Genomic DNA, 19,738 nt, shown 5'->3' with positions numbered 1-19,738 from the left:
AATCTACTGAATTGCTCCTCTGATAGTGTAAAATTTCTCTTTATAAAACAAAGAGTATATATACCATATACTCCTTAAAGATCCACTTGAAAGAATTGGTAGAGAGTAGCATTGCATTATAGATTAATACTTGACCTTCCAGTATTTCCCATGAAAAAAGACGAGGGAAAAGGTGTTGACACAAATGCTTCTTTCCTAAAGGTGACCCAATAGCATCTTTTCTATATAAAGTTGAGTCTATTTCTAGCTTTGCCAAAGCAAAAACATGAGAATGGCTTCACTTAGACTGCCTGATTCAATTCCTTCTCCAGCCCAAGATAGTGAGAGACTTAATCTAGCTTTACAAGGTCTTTCTTCTTTTTCTTTTCTTCTGCCTTCATTTATCTGTTCATTTTTTTGATGCATATAAACCAACATAATGTAATGATTGTATGAAGTTCAAATCCTCTTGGTTACTTTTTTCTTGGTTCTATGGATATGGGTAGGGAGAGAAGTGGATGAAAAAGTGATAGTATGGATATTGGGACACAGGAATGCAATCCAAAGGAAGCGGATCAAAGACACATATCAACAGCTTTATAAAGAGTCCATCATCCATCATCTTCAATCTAAACTTTCTGGTGTGCTCAAGGTACTTTGTGTTCATACCTTAGCCCCAATTTTATGGAGGATGTTTGATTTTGGTTATATACATGAGCTATATGAATGGCAATTAATGGTTCTAATTACATGTCTAATCAATAGTTTGAATGGAGCTGGTCAGATAATATGGTAGATTTATGACTATCATTCTAATAGAATGAAATGTTCTTAAAAATAGATTAGTTTTCTTTCCCTCTGACAAATCTTATTGTCCCTTGGATCTCCAGATTGGTACAACTTATCAATAATTATGGACCTATAAATGGTTCAAATTTTTACATAGTTCTTAGTCATGTACGAATTGATGAATGAGTTATTCATAACTATATAATGAATGTTTGATAACAGACAGCAATGATCTTGTGGATGAATGAAGCCCCAGAAAGGGATGCGATATTGGCAAACAATGCCTTGAAAAGGAAGAGGAAGAAAATAAATCAGTTGCAGGTATTGGTAGAGATAGCATGTGCATCATCCCCGGACCATCTAATGGCAGTGAGGCGGGCTTACTGCTCTTTATATGAATGCTCTCTGGAAGAAGACATCACATCCAATATCTCAACTTCTCTCCAAAAGGTGATATGTCATGTTAGACTATTAATTAATTTGAGTCAATAATATTATATCAAACTAATTTAAGTTACAGCTTTGACAGTATCATTTCACCATGATTACTTATCATTAATATTGGGCTTACCATTTCAAATTCAGGACTTTTCATCAACAGAAAAGATGTCAAAATAAGCTTAATCCTAATACATAGGAGTTATGCATATGATACAAGGACCATTATGTGTGCTATTTATGTGATTTCCCACATATGAAAAAGTTCCCAATGCTATATATATAAATTGAAATTCTCTTAATGGTATAAATGTGTTTTAAAGCTCCAATAACTTATTAAACCCAGAGCAAACAATATGTATATGGGAGCATGTTATGGACTAATATCAAAGGTGACTCTTAATCCTGGTGTGTGACTTTGTTTGTCTGATTCTACAAGGGATGCCCATTTATTTGGCTTCACAAACTTGTGCAAATGACATAACAAGGACATTGTGTCTGCCAAGGTGGTAGGGTGATTATAATACCACACATCCAACATAGGAAAATTTTTTAGACATTATATATATAGTAGACTCCTCTTAGTGTAGACACGTTTTAAAACCATGTGTATTCATTAAGTACAAAGCAGATACTATTTATATGGGAGGAAATGGGTTGGTATAATTTATATATAACATTGTTATAATCTTCTAGCATTATACGTTTTCACTTCCTAGATTGACTTGTATTGTGGGTGATGCACAGCTTCTAGTGGGTCTAGTGAGCTCATACAGGCATGATAGAGAATTGGTGGACTTTAATCTTGCAAAATATGAGGCAGCTAAGCTACATGAAGCCATTGAAAAGAACCAATTAGATCATGATGATGTTGTGTGGACACTGACAACAAGGAATTTCTTTCAACTTAGAGCAACTTTTGTGTGCTACAAACAAAGCTACGAAGTTGCTATTGATCAGGTTTACTTCTAGACAATCAATAGGTAGATTAATTCCTTTTTTTCCTTTTTTTTTAATACTAAAAATGAACTTTTGTAAATTTTTGACAGGCCATTAGTAGTAGTGGAAATGGTGATTTGGGCTCTATATTGCGAGGAGTAATTTTGTGCATTGTTACCCCAGAGAAACATTTTGCTGAGGTGATGGAAAAATAGTTAAGGGAAGAGAAGAAAAACTTTGGACCTTAGAACTTTGGATCTTACCTTTGATGTTGTATTGGTTCCTGAAAAAAATAGAAATCCAAGTTGTTAATCTTGTTCCAAACTATTGTTAGGCTAAAAAAAATTCTCTTCTCTTCCCTTTTTTTGTCTCAGCAAACCAAACACAACAAGATTAATGTGGTTTTGCCATTTGTGAGTCAATTCAGGTGTGCACATAAGCAACTTCTAAACGTTTGTTGAAGTTGCTTTAATGCATGCCATTGGATGTTCAAGAAGGTCTGAAACTATTCCAATGGAAGACTTTCTTCTTCCATGAAAGTTCGTATTTCTTTTATTAAAGCTTAATATGTAAGCTTCTCATGAGCATTATCTTTCTCTATTGCATGATCCATCATCAGGTCATTAGAGCCTCCATTGGTGGGTACTGGTCTAGAGATGAAGATTCATTGACAAGAGCAATTGTGACTCGGGCTGAAATTGATATGACGAAGATCAAAGGAGAGTACTTCAAAATGAACAACACCAGTCTCGATGATGTAGTTAGACGTCATGCATCAGGGGTTAACAAAAGCTTCTTGATGGCCTTAATTGGAGCAAAAATTTGATTCTCTCGACCAAGTGTTTGCTGTTGTTCTAAATCACGGAAAACTGGCTTTATTCGGGATATATTTCCTTAATTCCCATTGTAGCCCGCAAAAGTTGAATTATAAGAACCTTCTGAATGTTTATCTTAAAAGTTTGACCTTAAACCCAAGTATATATATGGTCTTAATCAGCCAATCAAACTAATTAAGCAGCCATTTCCAACCTTCGAAGCCTTTTGGACCATGAAATAGAATAATTAATTTACTCTTTTGATGTTGATTTTAGTCAATCCATATTTGTCATTCACTTTTCCTTATGAGAGGGTTCGATCCTTGATATCCTCTACTTCAATTCATCCTTTTTTAATTAAAGCTCTTTTGGTCTCATTAACTTGAATGATCTCTTTGCCCTTACAAATTGTCTAAAAATCTAAAACTCATTCAAAAGTTAAGCCCTTCACATGGCAGGTGGTAAATAGAAGGTTGATACAAAAGAATTGCAATAGAAGAGGAGACTTTACAAGAACCACAACTCAGAGTGATGTGTTACGCATAAGAAGAGAAGGGAATTAATGGATCATCTATGTCTACATTGCTCGATGTGGTATTGACATTATGGCATTGAATGTTGAAACTTATAGGGATTGATTGAGTTCCAACTAGAAGTGTGGTGGAGATGCTAACTACTTTTGATCAATTCTTTGGAAGCTTTCCTAGATGTATAAAGTTATTTGGTGCATTGCTAGTACTATCTTATTATGGACTAAAAAGAAATATAATTAGAACAGTTTTTATGATAGACTAAGCACCTTTAAGTCATTGTGGAGTTTATTCTATTTTTCTTCATCCTCTTGCTCGACAACTTGTGTGATATTTGAGCGAACTCCTATGTGCATACCATGAATCATGTTGGAACACTAGTACTAACCCTCTTGAAATATGTTGGAGAAGAACTAGCCATTGAGTAAGAGACTTAATTTAGCTTTATTGGAAGGTTAAACAATACCAAAAGTTGAGGATCTCTCTAATATTCTAGTAGAGGAAGATTCGAGGATAGTAATATCTTTAATAAAGAAGAAAAAAGAGTTCTATGAAAGTTATATGAGAGGTCTTCCTAAGTCTTTGATATTACCTTAGAGATGTGATGCTTCTTCTATCGGATTCTTTACTTAGTTAATCAAGTGGCCTAATCATTGATAGAGAGGTAAACAAAATATTTGATCTCTTTTTTGAGAATATTCTACTTCTAGGAGGAATTGATGGTTGTAATATATTTCTTGCTTTTAATAAAGTGTTACAAGATTATTACAATGGGGAAGACATTTTCATGGTTCTTTATCTAATTAATAATTAAATGTTTTTGTTTTTGATAAAAGAAATCTTCCAACCACCAAAATATAACATCTAAAGGTCTATATTCTTAATCTTTCAATAAGTGAAATTCATTTTCATTTTATGATCTTGAACCCTATATCTATTTATATGATAGAAAGATTTTATTTATAGTTAAATGAATCATGGCCAAAAATATAATGTAGTTATACGGAGCAGCTTTACGATTTCATCTTTTAACGTTGTGTTGGATATCTTGATTATTGGTATGTGTATGTAATAGAATGTGACAACAAAATTTATTGAATTTTGGTGACCAAAGTCCTTACTTTTTAAAAAATATTTTTAAAAAATCAATGTTATCACCTTGTATTATAACAAGTGGCTTTAACCTTTATAAAAAAAATTCCATGGTCAATACTATGGTTTTGATTCTTAATTAACTTCAAGTGGGACTGTCCACACTTGCCCTCGACATATATATTAAGTTCACAAAAACCAAAGATTACACCAAATTTTAAGAAATGTATGTTGTATAGAATGTAACAATATTGAGTTTTTAGAAATTGAAAATTAATTTTAGCCAAATACTAAAATAAAATCTCATCCAAACCAAGGGATCTTCTCACCATGTACTATCACAAGACTCCTTAATTAGAATCAAAGGTATTCCAAGCAAAGGCACCTTGGACTGTCTAATCTTGCTTCAATGACATTAATCCAAAATCATAAAATTTTTATTTTCATTTTGTATACAAAAAGATTTAACGTAGTTTAATTCCCATATTTTATTTTCCTTCAACCAATCAATTCAATTTGTTGATATTTTCATGAAGTTGCTAGAAATTTATTTTAGGTTGTGGAATATAGTTCATATTGAATTTATTCTCTAATACAAGACCATGTTAATGATAAATTGTTGATTTGATTTTGGTACCATATAGATAAAGTCTTACCACATGAAAATTGTTTTTTTCTTTTAAATAATGAAAATTATCTTTAGGTGTTGTATTACTTTAATTAAATTACTTATTTATTTTTAAAATTTATTTTAGATTTTTATAATTCAATTACGACTACAATCCTTTCTTATTTTTTTCTTCTCCCCTTAGTTCTTAGTATTTTTTTTGAAAATGATTGTCCAATTATATTTCCTAGGACATATTGCTTGCTAGTGGAATTATAGGGTAAACATTGGTCAAGTATTCATAACTAAACTATTTAAAAAAAAAAATTATCATTAAAGCACTATGGAGCAATTGTAGAAAGACCAAATTAATCCTAATGAGGGTTCCATGGTCCTTCCGAGCGTTCATATTCACTTTTTCGAAGTTAGAAGACCTAAGCTTTCTTTTCTTGGGTTAGAAGAAAGAGCATTAATCCTAATGTCTATTTATTCCATTGTTAACTCGTTTGCTTGGGAACTAAGTAACTTTATACCTCTTACATATAGCTTTAGTAATGATAAAAAGAAAAAGGAATAAAGTGCATGTGAAAGTAGCTATAATACCTTTCAAACGGCAACGAATTTTACTTTACTTTATTTTTAAAAATCATAAATTTGAAAGTGTGTAAATTAAATAACAGCTTCATGCACCTAGATTTATGATACCCGTTTTGATTTACAAAACATTCTTTGGGACCCTTAAAGATTTTCTAAGCCAAAGGAAAGGTGGAAACAATCTTCCCATACATTATTGCACTCCCATAAATCCCATCACCTTTTACTTTTCCAGAAAGTTTACCCTTTGAAAATGTTAATCTATCTTGGATCTATTTACTTGGAAGACTTAAATCATGTAAAAATATCCTTGAAACAAACAACTTAGAATAAGAACTAAAATTTCATTAATTCATTTATATATATTTTCATTTTATTATGGAACATCAACCTACCTCAAACCCCTAGGTTGCTTGAAAGATTTCTATGATGCCATCACACTATACACGTCTATTTTAAGAATCATGATTTAGTTGACCCATTTTTGAGCTCAAGAGTGGTATTATTGCACCCCAATAATTCCTCCCTCACCATGATGCTCACATGACCTTTAATTGTGATACCACTTGTCAAATCAAGTTTTGACCACTTTATTTGAAAATCATTTAGCATTTGGCAATAGTAGACCAAATCTTTTTTTGCATTCAACATCATACCCTATGACTTGTTCTAAGAGCCATCATTTGAATAACTTATCTCCAAACTTAATTATATTTGCATACAATTGCTCTTGATTCAGACATTACATTTGTTTCTACTACTCTATTTTGCATACAATTAATCTCTAGAATTGTGCAAAATATTGGTCTCCCTAGCTTGGATTTTTTTTTTCAAAAATCTATAAGAAAAGAAAAGAAATTTTTTTTCTTTTATAATGTTATAAAACTAATATAATTCAAACTATAAACAATTTCCCCTTTCCACATCATTATTTGCATAATAAATTCACTTCTCATGCATCTTCAAAAGCAATTTGATTTGGAAACTTAAGTTGCAACTATTTCAAAGCTATGTATTCTTTTTTTTTTTTTTTGTTTCAGTTCCCCAAATGATATTTTTCTCCCTTTTAAAGGGAAGCAATATACTTTTATCATGCTCTGTCACAGGTGTATACTATGTTGATTTGTCCAATTCTCTTTCAACTTCAATTGGATTTCACAAATCCCAAATGGGGTTAGGCCTAGTCGTTATATTAAGTGAAAACATATACAATAAAGCTATAAAATGAAAGTTGGTCCATTTGGAAGTCAATTCAAGTCTCACCAACCTATATTGTAATAGAGATTTTCCAACCAAGCTTGATCTAATCGGATTTGAACGATTCTTCCTTAACCTGCACATCAAATGTAAGACTAATTCCTTCTAGATTTTATATACTTTATAATTATCACCACATCAATCACATAGTGAATTTATTAAACATGAAATGAAATTAATAAAGTAAAAAATTGCTTTGATACACCGACCTTCAAAAGTCTCTCAAATGGACCCTTCTTTCTTTGTGAAGGCTCATTCAACTTGTTTGATGAATGCCAACTTTTGACATTACTTTCTTTGTAACGTAATTATTTTATTTTTTGATGAATAGAAAAATTTATAAATTGTAACTTTTGACATTAGAAATTTGGGCATTTGTATGTTAATGGGCAAATTAATTTATTTGACTTAGCAAAAAAAAAAAAATTGACGAAAAAATAGATGGAATACATTTTTCCTCCATTTATTTTGTCGTCCAACAAGCATTAATTTCAAATAATATTTTTCTCAAATTATCATCATATTTGTAATTTTTATATTTTTTTATACACTTTTTCTTCCAGCCTTTCATTTTGGATATGCAAACCTTCAAATTGTTTCCATGATGTCAGCAATGGCATCTCCTACACATCATATAATGCTCTTGTAAAATAAAAGGTATTCGTAAGATATGAATCTCATATGGGGAATCCTCTTTTAAGGATTTCATTTGATGAGTTGTTTGCATTGCGATGAAGATTACTTGTTGGTTTCCCATCAGAAGTGAAAAGGAAAAAATAAAAAGAAATAGAAAAAGAATAAGAATAAAGAAGGGAAAGAAAGACAGAGGAAAATAATGGCATCTCCTACACATCATATAATGCTCTTGTAAAATAAAAGGTATTCGTAAGATATGAATCTCATATGGGGAATCCTCTTTTAAGGATTTCATTTGATGAGTTGTTTACATTGCTATGAAGATTACTTGTTGGTTTCCCATCAGAAGTGAAAAGGAAAAAACAAAAAAGAAATAGAAAAAGAATAAGAATAAAGAAGGGAGAGAAAGATAGAGGAAAATAATGGCATCTCCTACACATCATATAATGCTCTTGTAAAATAAAAGGTATTCGTAAGATATGAATCTCATATGGGGAATCCTCTTTTAAGGATTTCATTTGATGAGTTGTTTACATTGCGATGAAGATTACTTGTTGGTTTCCCATCAGAAGTGAAAAGGAAAAAACAAAAAAGAAATAGAAAAAGAATAAGAATAAAGAAGGGAGAGAAAGACAGAGGAAAAAAGGGGTTGACACAATGGATCTTTCTCAAAAAGGAGAACAATTAAGTAAATGAATAACACAAGCTTTTCTCTATAAAGAGTGGTTCTCATTTTGGTAAAGAAAAATATGAAAAATGGCCACACTTAGACTGCCTGATGTAGTCTCTTCTCCAACCCAAGACAGTGAGAGACTTAGAGTAGCTTTACAAGGTTTCTATCCCTCTTCTTTTTCTTCTTTCTTTCATTTCTCTTCATCTTCTTCCTTAGGTTTTTTCATTTTTCATCAACAGTGTTAGAAGGTATATAGCTCAGAATGATATATATATATATATATATATAGCAAACTACTTTATTATTATGATTATTATTTATTTATATGCTTGTTTGTACGTAGGGTGGGGAGTGGATCAGGAAGTGATAATATGGATATTGGGACACAGAAAAGCAGTTCAAAGGAAGAAGATCAAAGAGACTTATCAACAGCTTTTTAAAGAATCCATCATTCATTGTCTTCAATCTGCACTCTCTGGTGTACTTGGGGTACTTTGTTTTCATATACTTCTCTGTTTTAATTTTATGAACAAAAAATTTTTAACCTTCAACCATCGCTAGCTATTAGGAATTAAGTTAGGCCAAATTAGATGGCTCCATAGCATGAAAAACGATATCAAGCATAGGTAATCAATTAAATGGGGACACATCTAGGTAGACTCCAGATATATGATGATCATTCTCATATATAAAAAATAGAATTAAGGACAAATTGATTAATGAAAACTAATAATAGGAGAAATACAATGATCAAAACACTGCAAGTTCTTTAATGAAATATATTTTTCATTCATACATAATAATAAGAGTACAATCTGGCCTTTATAGGCTTTTGGATACTATTGAATCTAACTATTAGAATTAAGGGTACAAATATTTTCCTAACAACCAGAAAATAAAGAGATATTTACAACTGAATATATAAATTTTCTAAATATTCCTACACTCTTTAAGCTGGATTGTAGAAATTGTACATCCCCAGCTTATCTATCAATTTTTCAAATAGTGGCCTACTTAGGCCTTTTGTCAACACATCAGCAACCTACTTGGTTGTAGCAATATAAGTTATGCAAACAACTCCTTTATCAATCTTTTCCCTGAAGAGGTGACGATCAAAAAATGAAGTATAAAGACTTATATGACCTTTTACTTAGAAGCTATTAAAATTTTATATTAAAAGGAAAGTTTAAAATATTAGTCAAATCAAATTAATTAATCTCCATAAATAGAAAAATATTATCTAACTTTCCAACCAATCTCCAAATTACCTTTTCAAGTTGATAAGGTAGTCATGAATGACTTTTAAATTTAAAATTAAATCATTAAAAGTTTCAAACAATAAAATTAAATTTTAAAATTTTGATTTATTTAATATAAAATCAAAGAAATCTCCACAAGTAAAAAAAATGACTTTTAAATTTAAAATTAAATCATTAAAAGTTTCAAACAATAAAATTAAATTTTAAAATTTTGATTTATTTAATATAAAATCAAAGAAATCTCCACAAGTAAAAAAATATTGTCTTACTTTTTAAACACTTTCCAAATTACCTTTTCGGATAAAATTATATTTTAAAATTTTAAATATCAAATCAAATTAATCTTCATAAATGGAAAAATATTATCTTAGTTTTCAAACGCTCTCCAAATTACATTTCCAAGTTTGATAAGATAGTCATAAATGACCTTTAAATATTAAAATCAATAATTGCTAAAATTACAAATTTAAAATTTGATCGTTTTATAATTAAATCAAATTAATCTCCATAATAGAAAAATATTGTCTTAATTTTCAAATAGTTTACAAATTACCTTTTCAAGTTGATAAGATATTCATAAATAACTTTTAAATATTAAAATCACTAATTTTTTTAAACAATAAAATTATTTTTTTAAAATTTTATTTTTTTAATATTAAAAATCATCTAATTCTTTAAAAAAAAAAATTCAATTAATATTTTTTTAACTATCATTATGCAAAAAAAACTCCCAAAGATTTATATCAAGAATTCAAGTGGCCGAAGACAATAAGGAAAAATTAGAGGATGACAAAGGGAAAGAAACTAAAAGGATAAACATGAGCTGAATTATCAAATAAAAGATACTATAAAATATGGAAAATATTCTAAGTTGTTGTATAGAGGCTTAGAAGACAATCAGAATACAGAATCACACTAGAAAGAGTAAAAGAATATATTTAAGTTAAGTTGGAAGAAATAGGTAATGAAGACCTTATCACCATCATCTTTCCAACTGATCACTCTAAGAGTACAATCAATTTACTCATAGATATGGAATTCCATCGTTTGCAAAACAATTATTTTAACAGAAGAGAAAACTTTGTTATGCAATTCTTATCTAATACCAAGTTTGGTATATGCAAATTCAATAATTTTTAATTTGGTAGCCAATAATCTTAAAGGGAAAAAAAATTACAAGTCTTTTTCACTATAAAAAAAGCAATCAAAGCTAGCGCAAATTCCAATTCATACCCATTCTATTGATCAAAATCCTTTACACCTCTTATCCCAATCAAAGCTAGCGCAAATTCAAATTCATACCCATTCTATTGCTCTTTTGCTTATCAAAAATTAATAATAATAATAACTACCAATCTAGATATGCATCTTGTAGTTTTAAGGAATCACGTGCCCCTTGCACTGATCTCTTTTCTTCTGTATTTTGGGGGGCTTTTGTGTGAGATGGTGAGATGTCCCATAAAGTGAGTTCAATTAACGACATAATTATGCCAATAGAAAAACTAAATTATGTTTGAACTCAATTGATGAAGTCATTAAGAGATAAATTTCTTCTACTCAGATATCTCTTCACACAAGGCAATGACCAATGGGATATAACCCATTACTTTGGACCTGGTGTACCTGGTCATTATCTAGCATTCCTCTCATCATATAAACAAAACCATCAACACGATCGAAACACAACAACATGAAACCCAAAAATCCCCAAAACCGAACACAGAACAAAATATTCTTTCTTATTATTAGGTCTCCAACCCTGAATAGCATGAAAATTAATAATAATTATTGAGGTGAAGAGGAAGACAAACTTGTCCAGAAATTAGAGAAAGGAGATGAAATGGTTGTTGGCATGGGGTTCAAGCATAGAGAAAATTCAAGAACAATAAACACCATTACAAGAAAATCTTTAAAACATACGGTCATCAAAGTCGATAAAAGCATAGCCTGGTGGTCTGCATGCAACCCAGACACTGCACATAAAACATTTCAAAAAATTAAGAAATTCTGAAATAAAAATTGTTTGCATAATGGACTCAATGGTGTTACTCCAAACCTTAAACAAAAATTCAACCATTTATTGGACAAGTGAAACATATTTCAACAACTGGCATCATTCTATACACTGATTGCCCCTTCCAGGAGCAGCACCAGAGGTGTTAAGTAAAGTGGATCGAGAAACCAAGAAAAAAGGCAATCAATTCTAGAAGCTGGTAATGGATAAAACAAGTGCACCCCGAGGTTCCTTATAATGGAGAAAGCCTCAATAATGGATTGTTTAAAGAGTTAGGGTTTAGGAAAATAGGGCCTCTGCATTTTTCAAATCCCTCTCACCCTTTTCTTAATCAAACATAAAAATCAGAAAGTTATATATAACTGAAACAATCCAATCAACCAATTCAAGATTTTGGATTAAAAAAATTTCAAGATTTTAGATTCAAAAAATTTAAACCTAATTTATGGTTTTTTCTCTCATTTTCTAGGTAAGCAAACAAACCAAAAAGAAATGAAATGAGAGTACCTTCAACATGTTCATAACATTTTCTCATCGATTAGTGCTGGTGGTGGTTGAAGATGTGGGTGATTGTCCTGGCTTAGGGCTCCAAGGGTTAGGATGAGAGTGTAATGTGTTAGGATGAGGAAAAAGAAAGAAATATATACTAGTAAATTCAATGACGCTTAATATAAGTGCCAATGTTTGAACTCCATTTCAATGACACTTATAAAAGTGCCAAGGTTACCTTCCATTTCCAACCATGACACTTCCAAAAGCATCAACTTAAAAAGTGTCATTAAATCAAATATATATGGTTTAGAAGCGCCTAGGTTTATAAATATTCTACAAGCGCCAAGGTTGACCCAATTCCTTGACACTTTTTAGAGGCGCCAAGGAATCAAGTGCCATAAATTGCATTTTTTCTACTAGTGTTGGTACTTGGATCCATTGGTGTATTAGTCGGTTTGCAACCAATCATACTTGTTTTCTTTAAGAGATCTAAAACATACTTCCTTTGAGATATTGAGATTCCCTCATGGCTCCTTGCAACTTCCATTTTGAGAAAATAATGTAAGCTTCCTAGATCCTTCATCTTAAACTCCAAAGCTAGCTTTTTCTTTAATTGTTCTCTTTCTCCCTTGTCATTACTAGTTAAGATGATATCATCCACATAAACTGTGAGAATAGTTACCTTCTCATTTTTATGCTTAAAAAATAACATATGGTCTAAGTTAGCTTGAGTGTATCCTTGATAATGTACAGACTTTGAAAAACGATTGAACCATGCATGAGTTGATTGTTTCAAGCCATAGAGTGACTTTCCGAGTTTGCAAACTTTTCCAACTTTGCTTTCCTTGTCAAATCTAACCAAAAGGTTTATATAAACTTCTTCCTCCAATTCGCCATTAAGGAATGTGTTTTTCACATTCATCTATTGGGGAGTCCAATCTAGATTTGTTGTAAGTAAGAAAAGAACTCTAACAATGTTTAATTTGACAACAGGAGCAAATATTTTATAATAATCAATCCCATAGGTCTGAGTATACCCCTTCGCTACAAGCCTTGCTTTGTATTGTTCAATTAATCTATCAACTTTGTATTTGATGGTGAATACCCATTTAGATTCCACTGGTATTTTCTCTTTAGGATTTTGAACTATGTCCCATGTTCTATTTATTCTAGGGCTTCCATTTCCTCCATGATAGCCTGTTTCCAAGTTGGATTCTTCAATGCCTCTTCCACATTCTTTCGAATATCTTCATCTAAAAGATTAGTGCAAAGTGACTAAACTAAGGAAGATAAGTGTTCATATGCCACAAAGTTCGAAATTAGGTGAGGCATACATGATCTGGTTCTCTCCAAATTTCCTTCCAAAAAATTCTTTTTGTTAAAAAATTTTCCACTTGAATTCTCCCCCGTAATTTTTTCTAAAAAAAATGAGTGTCTTAAAAAAAATGTTACATTTAGAGATATGAAATATTTTCGTTTCTCACTGAAATAACACTTATATCCTTTTTGAGTGGTTGAATATCCAAGGAAATACACTAGTATTCCTAGGATCCAATTTTGAACAGGATGGATCATGGTTGTGGACAAACTCTAAACACCCAAAAATTTTGAGATCAAGACTTGAAAACATGCAAGACTTTGGATAGAACTCTTAAAGATAGTTTAATGGAGTTTTGTAATTTAAAACACAACTCGACATGCAATTTATTAAATAACATGCAATAAGAATGACATCCCCCTAAAGATATTTTGGAACATCACATTGAAACAATAACGACCTAGCAACTTCTAACAAATGACAATTTTTTCTTTCTGAAATCCCATTTTGTTGTGAAGTGTTGATATAAGAACTTTGATGAATTATCATGTTTGATAAGAAACTCATTCAGTATAGAATTAAAGTATTTTGTATTATTATCAGTATGAAAAACCTTGATGTCTTTGTTGTATTGAGTTTTTACCAAACTATGGAAGTTTTTAAAGACTTTTATTTTTTATTTTTTTTTGTTTCAAATTTATCTTTCAAAAGATAAACCCAACACAATTAAGTATGGTCATCAATAAATGTAATAAGCCAACATTTGTTAGTAAGACTCTCGGCACGAGGGGGACCCCAAATATTGTTATGAATCAATGCAAAAGGTTTTGAAGCACGATATAAATGAGAAAAATAGGAAACATGCTTGTATTTTGCTAATTGGCAAACTTCGAATTGAAATGAGTCATTATTTTTAAACAATAATGGAAAAAGATGTATTAAATACAAGAAATTTGGATGTCCTAGGCCACGATGGAAAAATATTATTTGATCTTCACATGAGAGAAAGAGAGATTGCACACCGCATTATGAGCTTGACCATTCACCAAAAAATTCTTCTCAAAGTGGTATAATCCGTTAAACTCCTTAGCATTGCCAACCGTCCTTCCCAAGATTCGGTCGTCAAAAACAACACAATCGGTAGGAGAAAATTTTATCAAACAATTCAACTCTTTAGTAATTTTACTAATAGAAATTAAATTGTAAGACAAAATTGACACATGAAGAACTTCCTTAAGTGAGATCATAGGACTTATCTCAATGTTGCCAATTCCAGCTAGTCATATAGGATCCATTTGCAAATTTGACTCTCTGATTCCTGGATCATGGAGTATAAGAGGAGAATAATTTCTCACAACCCATCATGTGATCTGTAGCCCCAGAGTTTATGATCCGTAGTTCACTTTTCCTAGTCAAACCACTGAAAGTAGTTAGGGGAATACATTTTTACACCATTAGTAAGGTACTAGATATTTGATTTCCATATATTATTTTGTTGAGATACTCCATTTGTTCTTTGGTGAGAGTGACATCAAGTGCATGTGTCTTTTGACGTTTCTAGCTTTTGACTTATATGGAGACCTTTTGTGTCAAATCGTCCTCTTGCACTCCTTGGTACCTAATCAACTTGTTTACCATGGATTTCTCAGCAATTATCTTTGGTATGAAGTGGTTTTTGACAATGATCACACCACAACTATCCATTCTTTTGGGTGTTTGATCGACAAACAACAAGAGTAGAATTTTCCATGATACGAGCTGATGAATTTCCTAGCATAACACATTTGCGAGTTTCTTCATGTTGAACTGTTGCAAAGGCTTCTTCAATGGACGGAAATGGTTTCATTCCAGCAAGTCTCACTTCAGTCCATCTAGATTCTTGTTAAGACTACCAAGGAAATTGTAGACTCAGTCTTTCTTTTTCATCTTCCAATACATCACCACATTTTTAGGGTCACGCCACTAGCAATTGTTGAAGAAATCTAATTCCTGTCACAATTTGGTCAAGGAATTGAAATATTAAGTCACGTCTATCTCACCCTATTGTAGGTCACAGGCTTTGTTTCGTAGCTCAAGCATTTGAGACGAATATTCAGGGTCTAAGTATGCCAAATTTATAGCATCCTAGATTCTTTTGGTGGTCGGATAAAATAGGTATGTGTCTCCAATCCTGTCTTCCATTGAGTGTATTAACCAAGCTATAACCATTGAGTTTTGAGCATCCCAATTGGAGAATAAGGGATCGTCACTCTTTGGCGGGGACATGGTACCATCTAGGTAGCCAATCTTTCCTTTACCACAAATTACTATTTGAACGGATCACAACCATTAAAGAAAAAAATTTCTGTTCAATTTATGTGTCATGATTTGCAAGGTCAGATTGTCAGAAAGGCAGTGGGAATAATTTTAGAGGTTGGCTAAGAGTCATCATCATTGCTTGCTCCTGTCATCGATTGTTTTCCTCAACTAATTGTTAGCTTCAAAAGCTCTCATACCATGAAAATTAACAATAAGAGAAATACAAGCTAAAACACTACAAGTTGTTTAATGAAATATATATTTCATTCATACATAATAATAAGAGTACAATCGAGCCTTTATAAGCTAATTAGTCCCACTATTTTTGGTACAATTGAAACTAACTCCTAGAAATAAGGATACGGATATTTTCCTAACAACTAGATAATAAAGAGATATTTACAGCTAAATATATATATCTTCTAAATATTCCTAATTTTTAGACAAAAAAAAAATGTTCTGCAAGGATACTAAACAAGGCTGTTTAAGCTGAAGATTTTGATGTTTTATGTATCATATTGTGAAGCACATGCTAATTTGTTGATGACAGTTGATATATATTATCATAGATATAAAGGGCATTGGGCTAGTTAGCTTCGCAGAAATTGAGTTCTCTCTCTCTCTCTCTCTCTCCCTCTCTCAAAGTGGCAGCCCTTTATTCCTGTCAAAAATTGAAGGAAGGAATGGTGTTCTACAGAGCCTGAACTTAAATCCCATACCATTTTGCATCTGTCTATGCCTTCATTATTTTTCTTTAAAGCCAGATTAGGATTCAATCCCTAGTTGAGTATAGGAGAGTGTTTCTGGTAAAAGATTGTCCCCTTCATGCATATCTACATTGGCATCATCTAATGATGATTATGAGCCTAAAATATTTAATTCGCCGAAGCTAGTCTTCCCCATGTTAAACCCCATGTATATGGGACCATAATAGGTATTAAATGTTTCATAATAGAAAGCAATGTCCTATTGGATGGAAGAACCGCCTGAAAGGGATGCCAAGTTGGTAGAGAAGACCTTGAAGAGGGGGAAGGCGGGCATCACTCAACTGCAAGTCATTGTCGAGATAGCATGCGCATCATCTCCTAACCATCTAATGGCAGTCAGGCAGGCCTACTGCTCTTTATTTGATTGTTCCCTTGAAGAAGCCATCACATCCAAAGTTTCATCGTCTCTCCAAAAGGTGGTACACTCTCTTAGATATACAAGTCAAAATATATATGGATTTGTGATATCATTGTCATTTCTTATTTTGTCCTATTAATAATTAAGAAAATATGTTTCAGTTTTAGGGTTTAAACTTATGCTTTATGCACACCATTTGCATTTCTATGAATGACTTGCAATGTGGGTCATGCACAGCTTCTACTGGGCTTGGTGAGCTCCTACAGGTATGATAGAGAATTGGTGGATTTGAATGTTGCAAAATCTGAGGCTGGTAAGCTACATGAAGCCATTGAAAAGAAGCAATTGGATCGTGATGAAGTTATGTGGATACTCAGCACCAGGAATTTCTTCCAGCTCAGAGCAACTTTTAAGCAGTATAAACAAAACTACCAAGTTCCTTATCTACCAGGTTCAGTTTTTATATATGGTTAGTTAACAGATCTATTCTAGCCATTTTCTTTTACTGAAAGTTGACACATATATACCTTCTTGACAGGCTATTATGAGCTCAGGGAGTGATGATTTGGGATCTCTATTGCGGGTGGTAATTTTATGCATTGATGCTCCCGAGAAACACTTTGCCGAGGTGATGGAAATATATAAATAAAGAAAATAAAATTTTTTAAGCTTACCCTGACTTGGTATTATGCTTAGTGTTTCTTATGGTCTCAAATTGTGTGTCATGATGGTTAAAAAATTTTGTCACCATCCAAACAGAGCGATAGGATGCTTTTTGGAGTAATCTTAAGGAAGATTGGCAGTAAACTTGCTTAAAGTTATTAAACAGGAACATGATTTTGAAACTTAATTATAAAAAGGTTCTGGTTGGTACAGAACTTCATCTTCTGAATGAAAGTCATTTTTCTTAAACTGCTTCCATCAAAAGATTTTCTTCGTATTTGTCAGAGATAATATTAAACTTTAAGCTTCTCATGAAATTTCTTTTTCCTTTGTTTGAACCATCACCAGGTTATAAGAGTTTCCCTCAGTGGTCATCGGACAGATGTTCATTCATTAGCAAGAGCCATTTTGTCTCGAGTGGAAATTGACATGATGAAGATCAAAGAAGAGTATTTCAACATGAACAAGGTAAGTCTTGATGATGCAGTGGTAGGCAAAACATCAGGGGGCTACAAGGACTTCTTGATGACCTTAATTGGAGCAAGAATTTGATTCTCACCGCACAATCTTAGCCTATTATAGTTGACTATACATTGCAAACTAGCTCTTTTTGGAAGTAATTAACTCATGATTTATTCTGGTAAATAAGAGTGTTAGCTTGATATTCATTATTTTACTCCTTTTCTCGCCTATTCAGATTTGGGGGCATGAATCCATTTCCCTCGCATTTTAATTACTGGTTTCAGTTCGACATAGAAAAATGGTACACAAATTTACCTAGTGGAAGTTACTCTAAGACTTATGTCCTAGAACCTATACGGCCAAATCTCATGTCTAGGACTTAATTTTTGGAAAACCCAAACCCAAATGTTTTGAGTGTTGAATAAGTGTGCTTGAGTGCTTCTACTGCTGAAGCGCCCCTTGTCAATGCTCATGCACAATGATGAGCGATCTCAAGGAGCGTTTTTGCGCTCGATCAAGAATTTCTAAAACAGTTATCTTAAAAACACTCAACTTAAATACCGTAAAGTCTGTTATGTCGTTTGTTTAAAATCAATAGCTTTTATAAACCTTTCTATACTTCTTATGTGTGTGTAATGGAGTGAAGGTCACAAAAGAAATACAAAAAGTCCTCAATCAGGATTAATGGAATAAAATTACTAACTTAAACCAAAACAAACTAATGCACTAAAAACTCCTATATAACCAATTTTACATCATTTCCTTCGGTAGCTGAAACTCTAGTTTTTAGAGTCTTTTGTCTCCAGATGCTTAAGCTAGGGTGTTTGGTGGCTACCTTCTAGGAAAGCAAATGAGATATGGACAAACTACGATCTTCAAATATTCAAGTGGTGCCCCTATGATTTGGACAGCTGGTAATTTTTTAGGACTGGATTGGCTTAACAAGTGGTGCCCCTATGACATGGAAAGACTTGGACATGGGACAAACCCACCTATGTGCATGACCTACTAAGAGGGTCATAGGTCCTTCCTCTAAGCATAGCGTTTAGGAGGGTTAGTTGGTGATCAAAGGCTGGTTAGGCACAACCTCCTCCCATTAGCAAATTTAATGTAGCATGTCTAGCTATCATTAAATAAGATAAGACTACAAGTCATAATTACAACGTGAAAAGGGTTATTCCCTAAATCAAAGGAGAGTTGTGTTTACAAGCTGTTATATGATAAATATATGGTTTTGGAAACCCATATAAATGAAATATGAGATTTGTCTGGTAATGAAAAAAATATTATGTGTTTCATGCACTATATACTGTTTATATTTGTATTTTCGAAATTACCCCTCTATACCTCCTTGTCAGCAACCATCACCAGTCAAGCCCACTGTCACACGCAACATGTTTTGCATTGCCCCTTGTTTCTTTCCTTCTTTAACCCACCCTACCTCATTTGTTTTTATTTTTTTTTATTTTTTAAAAAAGTCTAAGAAATAAACTAAAAAGATTAAAAAAAAAAAAAATCTAAGAAAGAATCTGACACTAGGATTTATATATTATTGTTTTTATAATTTAATTTTGATAAATATAGATATAAATATCTATGGAAAAAATAAATTATTTTTAATTATTTTATTTTAAAATTTCATTTAAATGGTTGTTAAAAATAAATAAAAAAATTATAAATCGAGATGCAATAAGTGTATCATCATTTATTTTATATCATTGAATATATTTGAATTAAATATATTATAATTTTAATATT

The 19,738-nt window shown here is 31.9% G+C and overlaps 2 protein-coding genes across 2 annotated transcripts; both read left to right on the top strand.

Moving 5' to 3' along the window:
* Window positions 1–271: 271 nt before the first annotated feature.
* Window positions 272–3,049, top strand: LOC117932760 (annexin D3-like). The gene is made up of 6 exons (XM_034854088.1): window positions 272–347; window positions 486–631; window positions 991–1,218; window positions 1,954–2,166; window positions 2,256–2,345; window positions 2,765–3,049. The coding sequence occupies exons 1-6, from the start codon at window positions 272–274 to the stop codon at window positions 2,969–2,971; spliced, it is 960 nt and encodes a 319-aa protein (XP_034709979.1). The 3' UTR covers window positions 2,972–3,049.
* Window positions 3,050–8,432: 5,383 nt separating this feature from the next.
* LOC117932616 (annexin D3-like) lies at window positions 8,433–18,130 on the top strand. The gene is made up of 6 exons (XM_034853894.1): window positions 8,433–8,508; window positions 8,693–8,838; window positions 16,686–16,913; window positions 17,093–17,300; window positions 17,389–17,483; window positions 17,867–18,130. The coding sequence occupies exons 1-6, from the start codon at window positions 8,433–8,435 to the stop codon at window positions 18,068–18,070; spliced, it is 957 nt and encodes a 318-aa protein (XP_034709785.1). The 3' UTR covers window positions 18,071–18,130.
* Window positions 18,131–19,738: the final 1,608 nt, after the last annotated feature.

Source organism: Vitis riparia, chromosome 15, assembly GCF_004353265.1.
Source record: "Vitis riparia cultivar Riparia Gloire de Montpellier isolate 1030 chromosome 15, EGFV_Vit.rip_1.0, whole genome shotgun sequence".
Classification (NCBI taxonomy): Eukaryota; Viridiplantae; Streptophyta; class Magnoliopsida; order Vitales; family Vitaceae; genus Vitis; species Vitis riparia.
This window is presented reverse-complemented; position numbering and strand designations above follow the sequence as displayed.